This window comes from Thermobia domestica, chromosome 3 (assembly GCF_964235325.1).
Source record: "Thermobia domestica chromosome 3, izTheDome1.hap1.1, whole genome shotgun sequence".
Taxonomy (NCBI): Eukaryota; Metazoa; Arthropoda; class Insecta; order Zygentoma; family Lepismatidae; genus Thermobia; species Thermobia domestica.
This window is the reverse complement of record NC_137456.1, coordinates 134,657,233-134,676,462: the sequence shown is the minus strand read 5'-3', so window position 1 is coordinate 134,676,462 and position 19,230 is coordinate 134,657,233. Positions and strand designations below refer to the sequence as shown.

Below are 19,230 nucleotides of genomic sequence, written 5' to 3'. Positions count from 1 at the left end.
AGAATGAAGTAAGTCCAAAAAACAAAATGTTAAGAAATCGAAGAAAAAGTGTATGAGTAATAGAGTTTTTATCCAATAGCCACCAAATTTGTGCTGAAACTTGAGAACTATATAACACTATACTACTAATGTAGAGCGAAGCTTGGAAATAGATACTGTAGAGTGCAAAAAGATATCTTTGCCATTTTTTTTAATTCTTCATTCCCTTTTAAAACTCACGATTCAATTGTAAGAGGCATAAATTTTATCCCCATTCGTTTGGGATCTGCATGTTAGATATTTTCGGAAGTTCTAGCTATCCAATTTAGATTACATTTAATCTATACTATTTTATTACTAATCTACAAGAACGGTCATAGGTTAAGTATAACTGGAACTCGTAGTGAAAAATTAATAAATTAGAATTAATGAATGAAACTACAGATAAGTAATATATGCATATTTAAGCACCTTTATGAAAATGAATAATTAAATTCTTATTAATGTTAATGTGTAGTTTCATTTATATCTAACAATATTTTGTCTGCATAACTAATGAGACATCTTCAGGGTATTTTCTCAGAAGTCAACGAAAATTTCCGCAAATATAACTTGACACAGACGCATCCTAAAAGAATCACGTTCCGTAATAAACTAGAAACAACGAAAAAAGTGTTACTAATTACAGATATGGGTGCATTAGATGCCAGCGTGAGGGACACATGGCAGCCATCTTTGGCTGATATTTTTAATGTATTTATTTTCTTCTGCTTAAGTTTGATACTTAACAGACATGCATTTTTTAAAGTTTAAAGTTCTATTGTTATGCCCTTTAAACCAAAGGCGATAGATGATTAATGAAAGTAAATGATTGTGAAATTTAATTTTTCCCATCAGGAATCAAACCCGGGATCATGTACACCAAAGGCATACGCGCTAGCCCCTAGACCGGCGGAAAGGGCCTCTACAGTAGTTATACAGACAAAATATTGCTAAGTACATATCAAACTAAGAAAGAATTTTATTATTCGTTTTCATGAACTACAGTAATTTCACATCAATCATACTAAAAAAAATATATATGCACTTATCAATCAATATTTACGGTTTGATGGCTAGTTTGCTCGTTTGTTTACAATTTAATGTAACTTTTCAGCACAGAGTATATATGAGACGTAGACCTACAGCTTAACGTGGAACCCGAAACAAATGAACTCCCATCAGCAATCGAACTTGTGTATGCTCATCATATAACATAAAAGGTCTCTTTTGATGACTATGGTGAATGTGCTTCCACGGGGATAAAACTTAGATAATGTGCACTTGAATCAAGCATGCTACTCATACAAATGTTCGGAAGACTATCTATAACTATTAGTGATAAGATTATTCTTCAAATTATTGAAACCTTACATTAAAACTTTTTAAGAAGCAATTACAGAAATTCAAACAAAAAATATATTTAGCAGAATAGTAATTTTGCACTACATTAAAACGACTTCGTGGAAAATATGATACTTATAATAAGAAAAATATTCAACTTCATATAACTTGAGATTTAGTTGAAACAAATGCTATGTGCAAAGCACTTACTTTGCTACCATTTTAGCTCCTTCTATGCTCCTTGTTTCCTTCACAACTCGGACAGCATCCTCTGGATTGTTTAAGTGATCTAAATTGATCCGAATAACATTGTCATAGTCTCTGGCTGTTTCATATGCTTTAGCTGCTTCTTTGTATTTTCCGTCTGCCTCCTTAGCCTGAAAAATGAAGTCAATAAATGGTACAAAGAAATAAATAAGATTTACAACTATATACACACTGTTGTTTGCGAAAACTGCAAAAAACCAGGAAAGACACGTGTGAATGGAATGAAATTTGTCATAGATTTGTTACATAACTGCACAGAAACGATTAAAATTTCAGTACTGTACAGTACCTTTAACCTTGATACATACTATGGCGTAAAGCTTCTATGTGCTACGTAAGAGCCTCTATAGGTCACTCCATCGAATCAAATAGGCGTTGGATTCCTGTTCCTAAAGAATCGCCTGCCACGCTGTTGATATGCGAGTTCACAAGACACTGACACCGTCTGTTAGAGGACAGTGACGACCAAAGTTCCGATCAACCATATCCTAACTACACATGTTAGATAGGACACTGTCAGGCGATCGTGCAGGACAGCGAAGCAGCGGTACCTGTCGTTCGTCGAAGGCTTGTAAATTTTGGGATACATGTGGCTGGGCGATGTACTACTGAAGTATTGTGTCCGGGGTTGTCTTTAAAAAAAACGTACGACCGTTCACAACTTTCCTGATATAGCGGGAACTTGAATTTGCCCTCAATGCGCGGCACTTGACATCACGTGTTGTATCTCATGATGTCTCATACCATTATACCCGCCGTTCGGTTCATAATGGACACTGCGCTCATCACGAGGGCGTCTAGTACGTATGTAGTCACTGTCATAGGACAGGTTTAGCTAGAACTCGTGCAAGGTAACTCGTCTGCTACTCAGCATGCTAGCGACTGTGTTCATATGCCCATTGTTGACTGACGTTTGTAGTTCTGGGTTAATGAAAGCCGACGCAGGTGCATGTGTGCTGTCAGTCCAGCTAACGGTTAAGACTGTGGACGACGTTATACGGCCGTCACGGCAATGAGGACAAGATATGCCAACTCGTGATGAGGTCGTACTGTGCGGTCCACTGCCTAATCCTACATATATACAGTTCCCTTCTGTCCATTCCTCCATTACTGTCGTAGCGACATACCTGTATGAGCAACAATTTTTCAGTACGAAAAGCCGAGCTCTCCTAGGGTGACGATGCGGCCCCATTCAAATGTAATCGTCTCTTTCTATCATGGCCTTTGATGTCGACGAAGTGTAGTGACACTTGCCCAAGCTTGGACTGGCCAGGGCTGGAGGGCAGGGATCCCCGCCGAGAACCTCTCTAAATATATATATAGTGTTGTGGTAATGCTGTGAAAGTGTGATCTTAATTCCTCCGTTTCTCTTCCTTCTGTTGCAGATATATTATGGCTGTTCCATTAGAAGTTTGCACCAAAGAGGAACAACGAGCAGGAATCCGATTCCTCTGGTCGGAGGGTGTCAAAGGGACAGACATTCATCGCAGACTATCATCGCAATATGGGAGAAGTGCACTATCACGTAAAACTGATTTTGTGGTTCGAGAAGTTTAAAAGTGGTCGAACAAGTGTAAAGCATGAAGAGGCAGCAGGACGGTCATCAACCTCCACTACAGATAACAACATTCAGCAAGCTCGAGAGATGGTTCTGGCGAATTGGCGAATCACTATCGATGAGATAGCAGCTGCTTTGAACATCAGTCATGGCTCTGCCCATCAAATCATCTACGACGAGCTCGGTTTTTAATGACTGTGCCTCAGATTTAGACGTGCAAAATGCGGTGTAAAAGTGGCTTAACGCCCAACCGAAAACCTTTTATTTGGAAGGAATACGTAAGCTTGTTGACCGTTGGGCCAAGTGCATTCATAAGGAGGGAGATTGTATCGAAAAGTGATGTGCATAGTATAGCCCTAGCTTCATGTAAATAAACTGTAGAATGAAAAGTGTAGATAATTTTTGACTTGCCATCGTATATATATATATGGTAATGAATATTGAATAACATGGAAAGTAAGATAAAACATGTCTGCTGTGTTGGAGCATAGTTACTCGTTGTAGTTTGTTCCGTTTCCAGAGTTCGGTGGTCCCGGCATTGAATATAGTCTTGGGGTCCCATTATTGGTATGAAACTAACAGTATTATAAAGTCCTATTTGGGGCCCTTTGTTTGTGGCCTAGTGAGAATATATTTCAACAATATGAACAATGGGGACCCAGCATCATATTATCTAAATGTGTATTGGGGCCCCATGAATGCCGAAATGAGACTGACTTTTATCAAGTCCTGTGGGGCACTCTGTTAGTCGTTTGACAAGTTATTGGAACACCATAGACAAACAGAACAGGTCCTCACCCTGGGAACCCATTACTACGCGTAAATGAAGCTGATAGCTTTATGAAGAAAAACCTTCTCCATACCAGTAAACAATGTGGAAGAAAGGTTAAAACCTCCACCTGAATTACTTAAGGATTTGTAGTTGCTAGATCCTAAATGTCACAACGAAATAAAAGAACGGCTTCCAGAAAACGCATTTGCAGCACTTGCAACGAAGCTAAACCTCGACAAGGCTCAACTACCGAAAGAACTTGTAAAATTCGCGAACATATACGAAGCTTTATTTGTTGGTGTTGTAACCTTCAAAAAAGTGGACAAACTACCAAACAGAGATGCATCGAAGGAGATTTCAATGATGAAGATTCCGAAGAAAAGGAAGGGCAAGAAAGTGTGAAAACTGATATAACTTGTGGCAGTGTTTGTCCTGTGCAGCAGTTATTCTTTTTGACTTTACACAACAGACGAGTTCATTAAATGCACTCTATGTCGCCTATAAATCTGCCTTAACATTACCATGTACATACGTGTGCTGCGAACAAGTATTTTCAAAACTGAAATTATTTACAACTGTGCTCTCTCCTGTCTCAGGACATATTGGAAATGTTTATGTTAATTAGTATGGAATACATGATGTCTCTACTATTATCAATGTTGAAAAGGTGTCAGAAAAGCTCTGTGAATCTTCCGTAGAACTGGAGTTGTTGTTGTGCTATTAACTTAGAGAATGGTTAGCCTCCTTTAACTTTAAATCTACCAGCAGTGCCATAATATGATTCAATAATATATCTTATATACTTTAATACTTATAATAAACTATATGCCTGTGTGTTAATAACAGCTTTTGGTTTCCTAGGGACATACAGACTGTAAATAAAATTTGGCACACATATACATTAGGAAACACAAGATAAAAATCTTTAAATGTTTCAACATATAATTGAAGGCTTTTGTGCATCCACTGAAACAATTCGTGAAGCAACCACTTCATCTTTGCGTTGGGTGAGTATTAACTCTAATTTCAGGTTATATTGACAATGTTTCAGTTAGCATTTTATCAAGCCTCATTGGAAATAAAGTGTCATTACAATAAGCAGAATATATATATATATATATATATATATATATATATATATATATATATATTAAGGTTCATCTTTTTTTAATATATATTATATATATATATTTAAAAAAGATGAACCTGAAGTATACTTTGTAAGGCTCCTACATGCTACATGAGAAGGGAAGATGGGGCCCTCCCAGTGAGGCTCGTGCCGGGGTCCTATACCCCCCAGTCCGAGATTGCACTTGCCCATACATTTCTTAATCGCTTATCTATGCTCCACTATCTAAATGCTTCGTAAACAGCCCCCCTCGTGGTACTACTACTCGTATCGAACAAGAATGCTCCTGGACTCATGTACGCACCACCTACAATTGTAATCGTTTGTACGTCATATCCTACCGTTTTGATCGTTTTCGACATTTCTTCTTGGCGTTGCTAATTTTCTCAAACAGCATTATGTACAGTACATACAAGCATCGAGGTAGTTGATATTAAAGACAGATCAATCAGCTCGTATTGATGGAAAGAAATATTAGAATGAGGTCGGCAATGAGATTGGAGTGTGTAAGTAGAGGACAAAAATTATCTCTTTTTTGTCACAGTAGTCAGTCTTATGACTGAAGAAAGAATTATTTGTTAAGAAGGAAGAAACTATTGATGGAAGGAAACGTTATTAATTTGAGAAGCTGGAGAAAATTGATGGGGGAAATAGTATTGGGCGAAGAATGTTTATATTAGTATTACTGGTCGAGATAAAGATGTTTCTTGGCTTGAAGTCAATTATTATTTTGTTCTGAAGATAAACTGTTTTTCTAAGACTAATTAAGAACTATTATAACTAGATATGTAAAACTTTTAGGACATATTTAATGAGCCTTCAAAGGATGTCATACCAAATTTGGTGTTAATATTTACTTTTTTTTTTTTTTTTTTTTTTTTATAGTTTTTGCACGGGAATAAATACATTAGAGTGGGACTTTTGACCGAATGGAGAAATTTAAGGTAAGAACTGATACTGAATATCTTCAGAAAAAGAATTTAAGGTCACAGCATCCACATTGGCATGGTTAATACATTAGGTGATAGTCCCCCTTCTTATGCTACAATGAAGAAATAGGCAGCTGAATTTACAAGGGGAAGAACCAGCATTAAAGACAACCTCGACCAGGAAGGCCGGTTGAATCACTGATCAATGAAAAAAATTGACAAGTTTCATGAAAATGTAAATAAGCGCACCGATTGACTATCCGGCAGATTGCTTAGACACTGGACTTCTCAACAACAACGAATATTGACAGAACTACTACCAAGCATCTGGGGAGAGACAACGTTATTGCATATAACTGTGTGCTTCATATTATGAAGGAACACCTATGCATAAGTTCCCCATCATTTGACGGAAAGTCAGGGATGGTTATGATGTATCACTGCGCAAACTCCCTTGGAGCCATTACATTATACTGGGTGAGATATGTCACAGATTGTATGAGGCAACACTGAAACGCCAATCGAACGAATTACGTTATTATGAGTCACTACGAATATCAAAAATTCGTCAGAACCTCAACAATGTGAAGCCTGTATTCTGTCTGATCAAAAGTTTTGTCCCAAATATGTAAGTAAAATACCAGTAGTTAGAATTGATGTATGAAAATAATCTAGTATTGGCAAAACTAATGTTGGTTGAACTTACAACACCATTATAGTCCTTTGTTTCTTGCAGAGTGAAGATGGAGTGAGGAAAGAAAGAAGATCGTGTTGCAGTTTTGGCCCTATACAAGCACGGACACCTTCCGACAACAGTCTTTAAGTTCTTGTAGAAAATGAACATTACACATAAATTCGTTTATCGCACCATGCAGCGATATAATGAAACATCGTCTGTTGAAGATAAGCCTTACTTATCTCGCTCCATTTGGACACCAGATATCACTAAGGCAGTGAAGGCAAGAATCGCTCGAAATCAGTAAGTAGAAAATCATGGTCCTGCAAACGAACATGTTGCCATCATCATTGAAAAGGGTGATCAATGAAGACCTAGGTCCGCATGCCTATCGCAGAACAGGCCAACGGTAAAATCAGCACTTGATGAGATTGCGACGTGACAGATCAAAGTTTCTCCTGAAGCAATACGCGATAACAAGCATCGACAAATTTTGTTCCCAGATAAGAAGATTTTCACAGTTGAAGAACATTTCAACAGACAGGATGATAGGGTATATGATACAAACAGTGCTGCAGCATGTGAACAATTTCCCCAAGTCCAGTGCATTAGTGATAGTTTGGCTGGATGTGTCGTACCTGGGTTTCACTGACGTCCATTCTTGCCAAAGAAGTGTGGAAATGGGGGTCAAAGTGTACTAGGAGGATATTCTCGACAAGATGTGAACCCCTTGGCATGTTTAAAAATAAGCCTTGAGTGTTCCAACAAGACTTAACACCAGCTCACAAGGCGAAGACGACGCAGGAGTGATTTCGTCGCAAGAAAATTGCGTTCACCAACCGAAGAATGGGCCTCGTCCAGTCCAGACTTAGATTCTCTTGACTACAAGATCTGGTTCTATTGGAAGGAGAAGGTGTGTGCTCAAACTCACATGATTGTAGACCGTTTGAAGTCTGCTTTAATGAAAGCAGTGGCTGACATAAGACATGAATGTGGTGCTTGATGATTGGCCGCGTCGTTTACGAGCCTGTATCCAGGCACACGGACGACATTTTGAAAAACTGCTACACCTATTGATTTGTCACTTACTCTTGTATATATTGCATCACACATTTCTTTCTCCCCATACTTCGTTTCATTTATATGGTCTGCTAACTTTTAGACAGAACTTTTGACCAGACTGTGTAGTGGTTCTTGTATACACAATTGTGATGGAATTATCTTAAATCACATCATATCCAAACTACAAAAAGTCAATGCGTATAACTTGCGACCAGTTCCTACAGAACATTCCTATTATTTTGCGCACCGATGCTCGGGCATATGTATCGCAATCCGTGTCTGATCTGTTCGTTCGAGAGTGCTGGGAAGTTCTCTACCGTCCATCACACTCCTCGAACTTAAGCTCTAGAGACTACGATTTTATTCTTAAGATAAAACAACCATTTCGTGGCATTTGTTTCCAATCTATTCTGAAGATTATTCAAGAAATATACCACACCATTCAAACCATTAATATAAGATGCACTGCTACCCGTATACTACGACTTCCACATCGATGGCAATTGGCTGTACGCAATTATGACTGTATCAAAGGACAATAGAAGTTTCATAAATGTATCCCTTTCGTATCGGTAATAAATAAATAGTTACCATTATTGAAGTTCTTACCTTTGAATATATATATAGATATACTAGCAAATATTAACTGACTTCGCATACTATGTTTCTTAACACGCAAAGCAAGCGGTACGTTGTTCTGAAAATCTAAAAATGTTGAGATGAGAATAGAAAAGTATCCATTTGAGCAATAACTGAGAAATCGTTTAATAAAATAGTTTAAACTAACTCCAATGGTGGTATCTTCACGTCGTTGGAGAAGAACGAACGCTTGATAGGAAAGGCTTTAAGGTTGGGAGATTTTTTCATTTTCTTTTTTCTATGTGGCAAAAATACACCTTTTACCAAAGGAACAGGATTGAAAATATTTCTCTCGCTTTTAGAAGATACTAACAATAATTAGGTTAATGTAGAAGTTCTTAGACAGCTGCCTCGTGTAAAACTTGAATCCACTTAATTTTTCCGTTCTACACTAATATGAATTAAATGTAGGGGGAAGAAAGAAGCGTACTCAATAGAACATGTTAATACCTTGCAATTTAATTCGAGGAACTTAAACACTGAATTGGATTTTAATTGTGCTTATGACGAATTAAAATCCTAAACTATTTGATAGGTGCCCATGCGTTTTCACTTTCACGGGAACTTTTTAAAATCTAAATATTCTCTATACACAAAAAGGTATTTGATACTAGCTCTGATGGGTATCTCTAAATTCAAACACCACTGTTCATGTCTCCACTTCGTAGTTTTAGTCATCTTCGGAAATAATATGCATTAATGCACTATGGAGCAAGCTTTTTTTCTGCTCTATACTTCACATAAATTTATCTAAAATTTGGACTTTGCCAAACATACACAATATTAAGAGCAGTAATTAAGAGGATTTTAAGGCAAGATTATCTTGTAATTAAATGGTTTTAACCTAAATTAATAACTCAAAAAAAAAAAAAAAAGCATTATTTAGGTTTTAAAGAAAGTACGAAAACTTACCTTAGCATACTGGATATGAATTTTCGGGGAGGTAATGTTGGGTAACAGATCTCCGATTTTCTGCCAGTTTTTCAATCTAATATACAGAGATGCTGCTTTATCATAATAGTTGCCTTTTTCATATAACATTGCCGCATCTGAATATTGCTGGAAAAATAAATAATTTCATAAAAACATATAACACAACATTTCACTATTCCGAGTCTTTATTGTAACCAGAAAACAGTATCATGAATCTTACAGAACAGCTATGCTTTTAGTATACACTAATGATATATGCAGTAACAAATGTCTCATAAGAAACTGCTAAGCTAAAGGACAAACAGAAATTATGGTTAGCGAAGAAACACTCAAAGACTCAAAGTTGTGTTCCCACTGATGTATCCAACCAACTTTATGTCAGAATAATTTCAATGTAAAATTTCAAACAAATGTATCAAGTCTGCTATATGAAAATAGCAGTCGGAATATAATTGAAATGAAATGAAATTTATAATTTTATGCCCCACAATTTCGTCAATTAGGCTACAAGAGACGGATGATTTTAATGAAAGTGAATGATTAGGAAATCATTCAGGAATGAATTATACGGGGGGAAGGGTAAAATTCCCCGAGAAAACGCACGGACATGATGCTGTTCCTCACAAATTTGCATGGTCGGGATCTAACTCTGAATATAATTGTTGAATATTAATATTAATATTAATATTAATATTATTATTATTATTAATAATAATAATAATAATAATAATAATAAATGATTGAAAACATTTTGTCTCTATTATTAATTCTTTTATATCAATTATGGAAAATTTAAAAGTCTGAAGTTCCTCGTAAATGTGAGAAAAATATATTTCGGGTGGAGGCACTCGGTCGAAAAAGTGTAAAAATGCTCACTCACGCTGAATGAGGTTTTCCTCATTCACACCAGGCAAATGCCGGGGTGGTACCAAACTTATAGGTCCCAAGCTGCTTCTTTCCTTCCCCCATCCTTTCTTCCTTCTCTTTCCCCGGATTGTGTGCTCGCCGAGGGACGTTATCCCTCAAAACGTGAAGGGCTAAATAGCCTTAGATGCCGAAAGCCCAGAAATCTAAATCCTAACCTAAAAATATTTTCGAATTATTGTAAGATTTCCTACTAGAAAAACAATAACAACAACAATAAACATACGGTAGTCTATCTCACAGACACCAGATATTAACATCGTGATTTAAAATTTAAAAAGTAATTGAAAAATTTCTTTTTCATACTTTAACATTTTGTTTTAAATACCTGACTATTTCCAAACAGTTAGGAAAGAATATTTTAAGGAAATAAGGTTAAAATGCGGAGAAAATTAAATGGAAAGACAATTTTAAAAAATATAACGATCTCTATATGATGGCTCTAACGATATCTTAAAAACCCACCATACTGATGCAGTCACAATTGCAAGGTAAAAATTCATCTAATTTTTAACTTATTAAATATTAGTTCCTAATAAAGATTTGCTTCTGGAAGCAATGCTTGCAGGAAAATTAGAATTTTTCAGATGCCATAGTCTTATGTTGAACTAGTTGGTTAGTTTGGAGTTGGCTTCCCTTCTTACTACGACGACTATATCAGACGTGAACCTACAGCTTAACGTGAGATCCGAACCAAATGATCTTCCACCGACAATCACACCCGGGGTTCCCACGAGGAAGCTCTATTTAAGTTTATCTTCCTCACCATTTCAATTTTACCCGATTAAGATTTCATCTTGCAACTGTCTAGATAGAAGAGTAAACAATTTAGGTCCGAAAGCTTGAAGAAAACAAATCTACCAGATAACTGAAGAGCCCAAATGAAGTCAAAAAGATTACATGAATAATATTCATTGAATATATATATGTGTGATTCTTGATAGTTTCTGAGGTACAGCACAGAATAGTTTTCATTCATCTGTTGGTACGATAACATATGCTAAAGTACAGTAGTAATATAATCTATAAAATAAGAAAACATAAATCTAAGTAGCATATACTATTCACCTAATTTTCAAAATATATTTCACTCGACTTCAAATGCATTTCCGAATCCGAGAACATGTTGCACTGCATCGTGATATGTTCTCATATTCTTTAACAGTGACTGTATGGATTCTAGTGCGGTACACCTTGTGTCTCATTTACATCTTACATAGAAGCCGAAAGCGTTAGGTCAGTAATCAACTTAGAGGGACCAAAGAATTGAACCACAATGACCACTCCATCGATACAGAAACATATGGTTCCAAATTTTTTATTAAATAGGGCAGAGCGCTACGCATGATTGGAAGCTTTTTGTGAAACGGGTAGAAACGATATCTTGCTCGAAGAATATAAAAAATGAACTACCTCAAATATTCCATTCAAGTGTTCCGCAAGAAATTGAGATATGCCTTACCAGTCTGCCCACCATTAAGAAACACATATTCGATCAGCATATAGTTCGTAGCAGACATGTTGAGTGTGAAATGGATATATGCTATTCTCCTGCACAGTCCGTTACAAATTCTTTGGAAGAGGGGGTAAAGAAAGGTATTTCTAAAATTGTGAAAATTGAGTTATCTATGAGGAAAGTCAATAATCTTCTGCATCGGTGTGCATAGAACAGTGTCTCATATCGCTACTGATTGTGAAGAAGCTTGACTCTGTATCTTGAAACAGCTCGCGATTTCGTGGGTTTCGGCGTGCAAAAAGGATATATGAAGTTTTTGGAGTTATCTCTCTTTACACACTTACCCGAAAAATTGTTCTTGGTACGTTAAGTTTTGCAGATATGAAGCGTGTGTATGTTTGGGACTACAAATATATCACGTAAAGGACTTCCTGCTCCTCCATGTGTTGGTGTGTTGGTTTTGTTTTGACATATGCATGCTGGACAGCATGCTAGTATCACGAAGTGAAATATAATTACCGTTGCAGCAGTTGATTACAAACACCAAATCTACTTAGCCCATGTGGGATGATGTATGAATTGATTGATTGGAGTTTAAATTCTGTTTCACCACCAAGGCTATATGAGACACTTACTGATTCAAGAGGGTCCAACAGCGCCGTAACTTAATTTTTTTTTCTAGAAGGTAAGCATTAATACGTGTATTTGGGTCTCCTAAAAAAGTTTTTTTTTTCTAATTCTTGGGCCCTTTCTTTTCATCTTTCTCTTACTCTTTATGGGCTCCCCGGAGACTGTGGGCCCTCCCGCACGGCAAGGTCTGCGGGGCTGTTAGTTACGCCTCTTGGCCCGTTCCAAACATGACAAATTACTTAAGGGGACAATATTGACAAATCTCAAAGCTACACAAATAAATATATTTTCTAGGGCCCCTAATAGTAGACATTTTTTACTGAAATGGGCTCACGACTCATTTTTTACCTTTTGTGTGCTGTTTTGTTTATGTAATGAAATAAACCTATTTAATGCTTCAGTTATAATTTCATGTTCGTATCGTATATGGAGTAAGAATATTTTGTCTTAAAATGGCCCCCTCCGCGGGAGGGAGCCTCCCTGGGGAGGGCAGTTGCCCCCCCCCACAAGTTACGGCCCTGATCCAAACCACTAGTATGGTTTTTATCCAAGACCAGTATCCCATTGGGATTAAGCCCAAAACCGCGTAAAAAACGGTAAAATGGAAATTTGTGCCTTAGTCATTCGGCTACAAAAGAGTATTTTTGATTGCAGCACACTGGCTCCTCTAGTGTTACAGGATTTCACAGTATCACAGAGATGTCTTCCGACAACGTAGATATCCATGGTTGGACACACACCCAAGAACACATGAAAAGATACATTTGTTCCCTACATCCCATTTGTACACAGTAAGTAGAATCCAACCTGCAACATACTACACAGTATACCGTCAATGAATCAGGAGGCATTCTGAAATATATGTATAGGGATCATGCAACGTTCGCAATGCAATAGTTCGCTTGTACCTACAAATTAAATGGTTACAAATATGGTTAATGTATAGTTGGGGTCGTGCACATGAAAACTATTCTATGTTGTATCTAGAAAACAAACCGGACATGATATAATCTATTCTGCTTTTTCTGACCTCCCATCTCATCCCATCTCTGGCAGAATATGAACATTTTATCCTGGAAATCTTGTTTAAAATAGGTTTACCTGGACACGTCATTTCTTTTAACCCTCCAGTAACGCATAATAGCTATGCTCAAACCTTTCTTAACTTTTATCTTCCGATGTACCTATCAGTATTCAGCGCCCTTTTGTGATTTTTGTTTCTCAACGTGTTCCAGTAGATACCTTTATATACTGTTTTAATAATGGGTTATTAAAAATAAAATAATGGATTATTTCTTTATATCATATTTCTATTACATTCTAGTGGAAGTTAACAGGTTTTTCTTAGTTAACTTTTTGCTAAAATTCTTTGTTTCTACTAGTTACCTTCATACTTTCCAATATTTCAGCACATTCCCTTTTCAGCATACGACTATTGCTTTCAGAAGCAAGGGAAACACCTCTTCGAACATCTCCACATCGTAATGAAGTACGTGCGATACCAGCTTTACACGATGCATTATGGTCTTCACTTTCAGGAGATGAAGGGGTGATCACTCCTTTCTCGTAATGACTCAAAGCCTCAGGGTAATTGCCTCTGGAAAATACACATTAATGTCAACAAACAATTACATATTTAAAAGCATAACAATATCTTACCTTATATTCTTATAATAAAGTCGTAAATGCCAGTGAAGAACGAAGTGGATCTTAACCCGCATTATTGAGGCATTAGAAAGAATTCGGGAAAAACATGACATTTTCCCTCGTGTGCGACACGAAGTACTTCGACGCTATCACTTATGCGCTGAGCTTCACGGTTTATATTTCCAGTAGATTTTGTCAGTAAATTAAGTACAAGTACCATTTCTGTATTGTATCGTCTCTTCCTTTGTTGATGCTTTGTGCCTTTTGCATATGCGTGCCTTGATGTTATGTAACTACCAACATTGCATCCGCCATCTTCACACTAAACCAATGTGTATCTTATTGCTGATGTTCCAATGATGTCAGTTCCCAGGTCACTGTTACCAATATGATACATACACCACTATACGTCCTGCTTTCTGGAGATGTTCACGCCTACAATGATTATCACATTCCGGTTTTCCTATTTGTAATAGCTTCCACTAAGTCGACCGTGACGGCTTTCTCAATGACCAGTTTGCAGCTAACATATCCTATGCGGTTATTTCTCTTTGCCATCTCATATGGATGGGCACTTGCTTTTGTTTCCACATCGGTCTTCTTTTTCATTACGTACTTCCACACTTGAGAAACATTCTGTTTCATGTGTTTTGCTGTACCTACACTGCAGGTGTCCCCCTACAACTACTTGGCTACATATTCACTGCGTTTCATATTCACAACTTCACTGTTGTCACCATCAGTACCTGGTGGTTGCAACCACATACAACGGGTATAAAAATGTCCACCATTAGGTATCTGTTTGAGATATCGACTTGGAACAAAGAAATTAATGTTATCGGATGGCAAACCTCTCCATCCATTCTCATTTCGACCCAGCTCTACTTGGCAGAATATCCTGGAATCTACGTCCCTTCGGGGAATCCTTTGCGCGTGCATTGCAAGATTTTAAAACATGTATGTTTAAATAGAACTGGTATGACTTCGAAACTGATTTTTAAGCTGCACTCTCTACGTTGCATAATTTTTGAAATATACACCTTTGAAGTTCATTTTTCCAAACTTTCGTCAGCTTATATCGCCGAAACAATGCGTTATAGGACACATGTTTCCTGATATTTTTTTTTTTTTTTTTTGCTAATTTACATCAGAGGATTCACCTCCCGAAGTTAGTCGGTTGAATATTTTGATACCTGCTATATACACACACTGCTTTCTAGCAACTTAATGTTAGCTTTAAGCCTCAAGTTCATTTTAGCAGAAAACAATATTAAATACATTCTTTATATATTTCTCTTTAATGAAACCATAACATTCAGTTTCAAAGGAATTCATAAAATATTGTTTGTGTTATAATGGAATTGTACTTCTGGAATTTCATGGGAAGACAGTGGGAACACTAAAATGCATGCTTGATTAGAGATGGACGAGGAAGTCGCCATTGGTAATATGTTCGGGTTAGCTGCAGGATGAAATTGCAAAGCAGTAGAAAATGGGAGCGAAAGATTGCTTCAACGTATATCAGTAAGCTTCATGTTAATTTAATGGAATTTCTTAAGTATTCAGTTAAATTTGTTTGCATTAATTACGCGTCCGAAACAAGAATATAATGTAATTTTCGTGGTTGGAAACGCGTTACCGTATAGAAGTATAATAGATGATGTCCCTAGTTCTGTAGTGTGCTTGGTGTTATATAAAGGTAACTAAGAAAGTTCTGTTGCTTTTTCACCCACCACATTCGAACATCGATATGTCACCTAAGACGTACCTGGAACATCAAAAATAGTCACCATCAGCATCGACGACCTTCTGCCAACGTTCTGGAAGGCCATAGATTCCATCGCGATAGAACTTGGTGGGCCGTGAAGCGAAGAAGGTATCAAGTGCATTTTGCACCTCTACTAGGGATTCGAACTGGTGTCCTCTAAAGTGGTTGTTCAAGGAATGGAACAGGTGATAATCGGACAGTACAATGTCTGGGGAGTATGGCGGATGCAATATTGTTTCCCATCCAAGGCGGAGAATGGTGTCCAGGTTATCCTAGCCACGTGAGTTTTAGCGTTGTCGTGTAACAGGAGGACCCCTTTGCGATTCAGAAGTGCTGGCTCCAGAGTTTTGAGTTTTTCTTGAACACGGCTCAACTCCTGATAGCACACAGTTACATTGATACTCTGACCAGCTGGTACCAGTTCCCGATGCACGATGCCGCGACCAATCCACCAAACACACAGGAGGACCTTCTTCAGGTGCTGTGCTGGTTTCGGCTGTTTTGGAACCGGCTCATGGAATGCTAATCAATGATAACGGCGCCGTGGAGCTTCGTACAGGACCCACTTCTCATCACATGTTAACACCCTGTCCAGAAATGGCTCCTTTCTTAGACGAGACAGCAAAGAAACACATGAGTCTGTTCGCGTTGCCTTCTGGCCCGCAGTCAAATCATGGGGGACCCATCGACCCGATTTGTAGTGCTTTCCAAGTTGATGGAGGTGCTGCCGAATGGTTTCTTCACTCACAATGAATTATAGTTCCAGTTCCTCACATATCTGGCCACTGTTCGCCTCAATTGCTGCCTGAAGATCTTCATTTTGTACATGTGTTGGTCATCCGGCACGTGGTGCGTCTTTAAGTGTTTCGTCACCATCCTTAAACTTATTAAACAACTGCTGCACTGTCCGCGTACTAATGACACCCTCACCAAAAGCCCGGCATATCTTTCGCCCCGCTGCAGCGGCGTTTGACCCCAGTTTGAACTCGTACAGCATACACGCTCTTATGACGCTCTATGGAGGTCCCACGTTCACTCTGTCCGTACGCAAGTTCACGGTGTAACTGAACTGCCACAACCAGGTAGTATGTTGGGTATACCCACACCAACAACTAACCTTCGCCTTATCTCCATTCACATTCAACTCACGGTGTGAGGGTTAATTGAACACAGGCCTTCACAAAAAGCGACAGAACTTTCTTGGTTATCTTTATAAATTATTTACTTAAATTAGTATTTCTTTAGTTTCATTAAATTTAATTTTCCATTATGTTTCATCGAATGTTTGTGTAGTTTTGGTCCTGTTTAAAGAAGTATGCGTGAATTGTGTGAGAAACAAACATTACACACCATTATATAATAAAAACTTTTTCCCCCACAATTTGATATATTGTTTGAAGAACAGAAGAGTAACTCGTACTCACAAAGTTAGTTTGTTTTCCTATCGCTTTTGCCCTTGGAACTGGTTTTGTTGTGAGTGTTTGTGTCAAATAGGGCAACACTTCTTTAGCTGAAAGCGAAAGCAATAGCACAAGTGCACTAAACGTAATATTTTTCATTTTTGATAATTCAAACAGAAGGGTCTTGAAAGAAAGAAAGAAAAAAAGGAAGACAAACTTTCCATTTATATATTTTTTGTCTTATTGTAAAATTTGGAAAAATAAATTATGTTTGTTATAGTTTTTGTTAAAAAATTCCTGTCGCACCTGCACAATACTATTTACATAATTCGGCGAACCTAACCGTAATATTACTTTTGTCTTCTTTCGCTAAACTGACTGCTTATTAAGAGGTTGTGGACACTGGGCCACCGAACCCCGGTTTGGGAGGTCCAAGTTGGCAAGGGAAAGGAGTGCAGTGTTACAAAACTCAACATTAAGAAAAATTATTATTATTATTAATATTATTGCTTTATAATCAAAACCTTAGAAATAGTAAAGAATAAAAATTATTTTCTGTTCTCTCCACAACAATTCTCTGCATTCGAATGTACACTGTTATCAACAATTTATCTATTCTTCACGAGAATGATCTCGTTGCTAGGATTTTTTTAAATGTCTCGAATCAAATGAAACATCTTGGGAGGATAGAGATAGCGCTGTAAACATTAAGTATTGGGGAGCTTTGCTCTCAGTTTTTATTCAATTTTTACTATTTACATTTCAATATTTTTGACAATTTTATTATTTGTTACAATTTTAGTATACTGTGATTCAATTTCAATATGTTCACGCGCCGCTTATCCTTCCTTATTACGTTAATAGTGTGAAAAACAATTATAATTAAAACAAGCTAATTCGGCCATTTTGGCACGAGCCATCTTAATACATAATCTTATTTCAAACAATTTTCATTTAAAACATTAGTGAAACAGTCCACAGGGCTGTAAGGCCGGGACTTTCTTTATATAAATCTCCCGTAAGGGAGCTAACTGGAACTGGAAACATCTTTCTTTGCTCTATCATTATAAAGCCCTATATATGTAACTAAGTGTAATTACTACAATCACACCAGAAACGTCCACAAAATTTGAAATATAGCTGTAAAGAACTATAGTTTATCTAGTGGAATATCATTCAGGGAGCTTTGCTTTGGAACAAATCCCATCAAGATTACCAGAATGGTATTATAAACTTCGTACAAAAGAAAATGAACTTCAACTCAGTTTTGCTTCTCTGCACATGTGCTCAAACTGCAAGGGGAAATTACAAAATCAGGTAAGATACGAATTAAAATGTATAGAAATTTTTAACAGCAATGCATAATTCATTCATGTTTTAATCGAGTTGTACTTGTAAAATTTTTAATTGAAGCAACTGAATAATAATAATAATAATAATAATAATAATAATAATAATAATAATAATAATAATAATAATAATAATAAGAAGAAGAAGAAGAAGAAGAAGAAGAAGAAGAAGAAGAAGAGAAAGAAAGAAAGAAAGAAAGAAAGAAAGACTTATTACCATATTTGTCGCAGAAAGTGTTAATTTATGGGTCTTGTATTTCATTCATCTTTTGGGTTGCTACTTTTGGGTTTTTCTCTATTTCTTTAAGTCTACACTAAAAATCAACTTAGACACACCTTTCTTAGTGTCTTATCTTGAATTTTCGGAAGTCCACAGAAGGTGAACAAAATGTGAGACTTTTCAGTGAGATCATTTCTGAGGTAAATTACATAAAACACAACTCATTGCATAACACGATTTGAGTCGTTTTTGGTCCCTGATAATCGATACTCGGTAATAGTATCCGAAATATTGGAAATTATATCGCTCTAGATAGGAATAGAAGGTCAATGCAAAATTATGTTTTATATAATGTGTACTTGTGTTCCATTAGTAATTATGTTTATTGTATTCTTTGTACTTTGCTTCAGCTATACAATATCTGATAAACTTTCAGCTGATAATGTGTTACTACTAGGTGCAGAACCAGACACGGTTTTCGAAATTCTTCTATGGACATCCTGTCATAT

The 19,230-nt window shown here is 36.9% G+C and overlaps 1 protein-coding gene across 4 annotated transcripts in view; it reads right to left on the bottom strand.

The window, feature by feature from the left end:
* The window catches only part of Oseg6 (intraflagellar transport protein Oseg6), a 138,385-nt gene that overhangs the window by 41,124 nt on the left and 78,031 nt on the right, over positions 1 to 19,230 (bottom strand). For all 4 annotated transcript variants that reach the window (XR_014130670.1, XR_014130669.1, XM_081751732.1 and 1 more), the window contains exons 16-18: positions 13,724 to 13,934; positions 9,307 to 9,453; positions 1,573 to 1,739 (exon numbers count right to left, since the gene is read on the bottom strand). Coding sequence is in view for 2 of the 4 variants with exons in the window: in XM_081751732.1 (XP_081607858.1) it covers positions 1,573 to 1,739; positions 9,307 to 9,453; positions 13,724 to 13,934 (525 nt within the window). In the remaining 2 variants the exon portion in view is untranslated. The remainder of the gene's footprint in view (positions 1 to 1,572; positions 1,740 to 9,306; positions 9,454 to 13,723; positions 13,935 to 19,230) is intronic.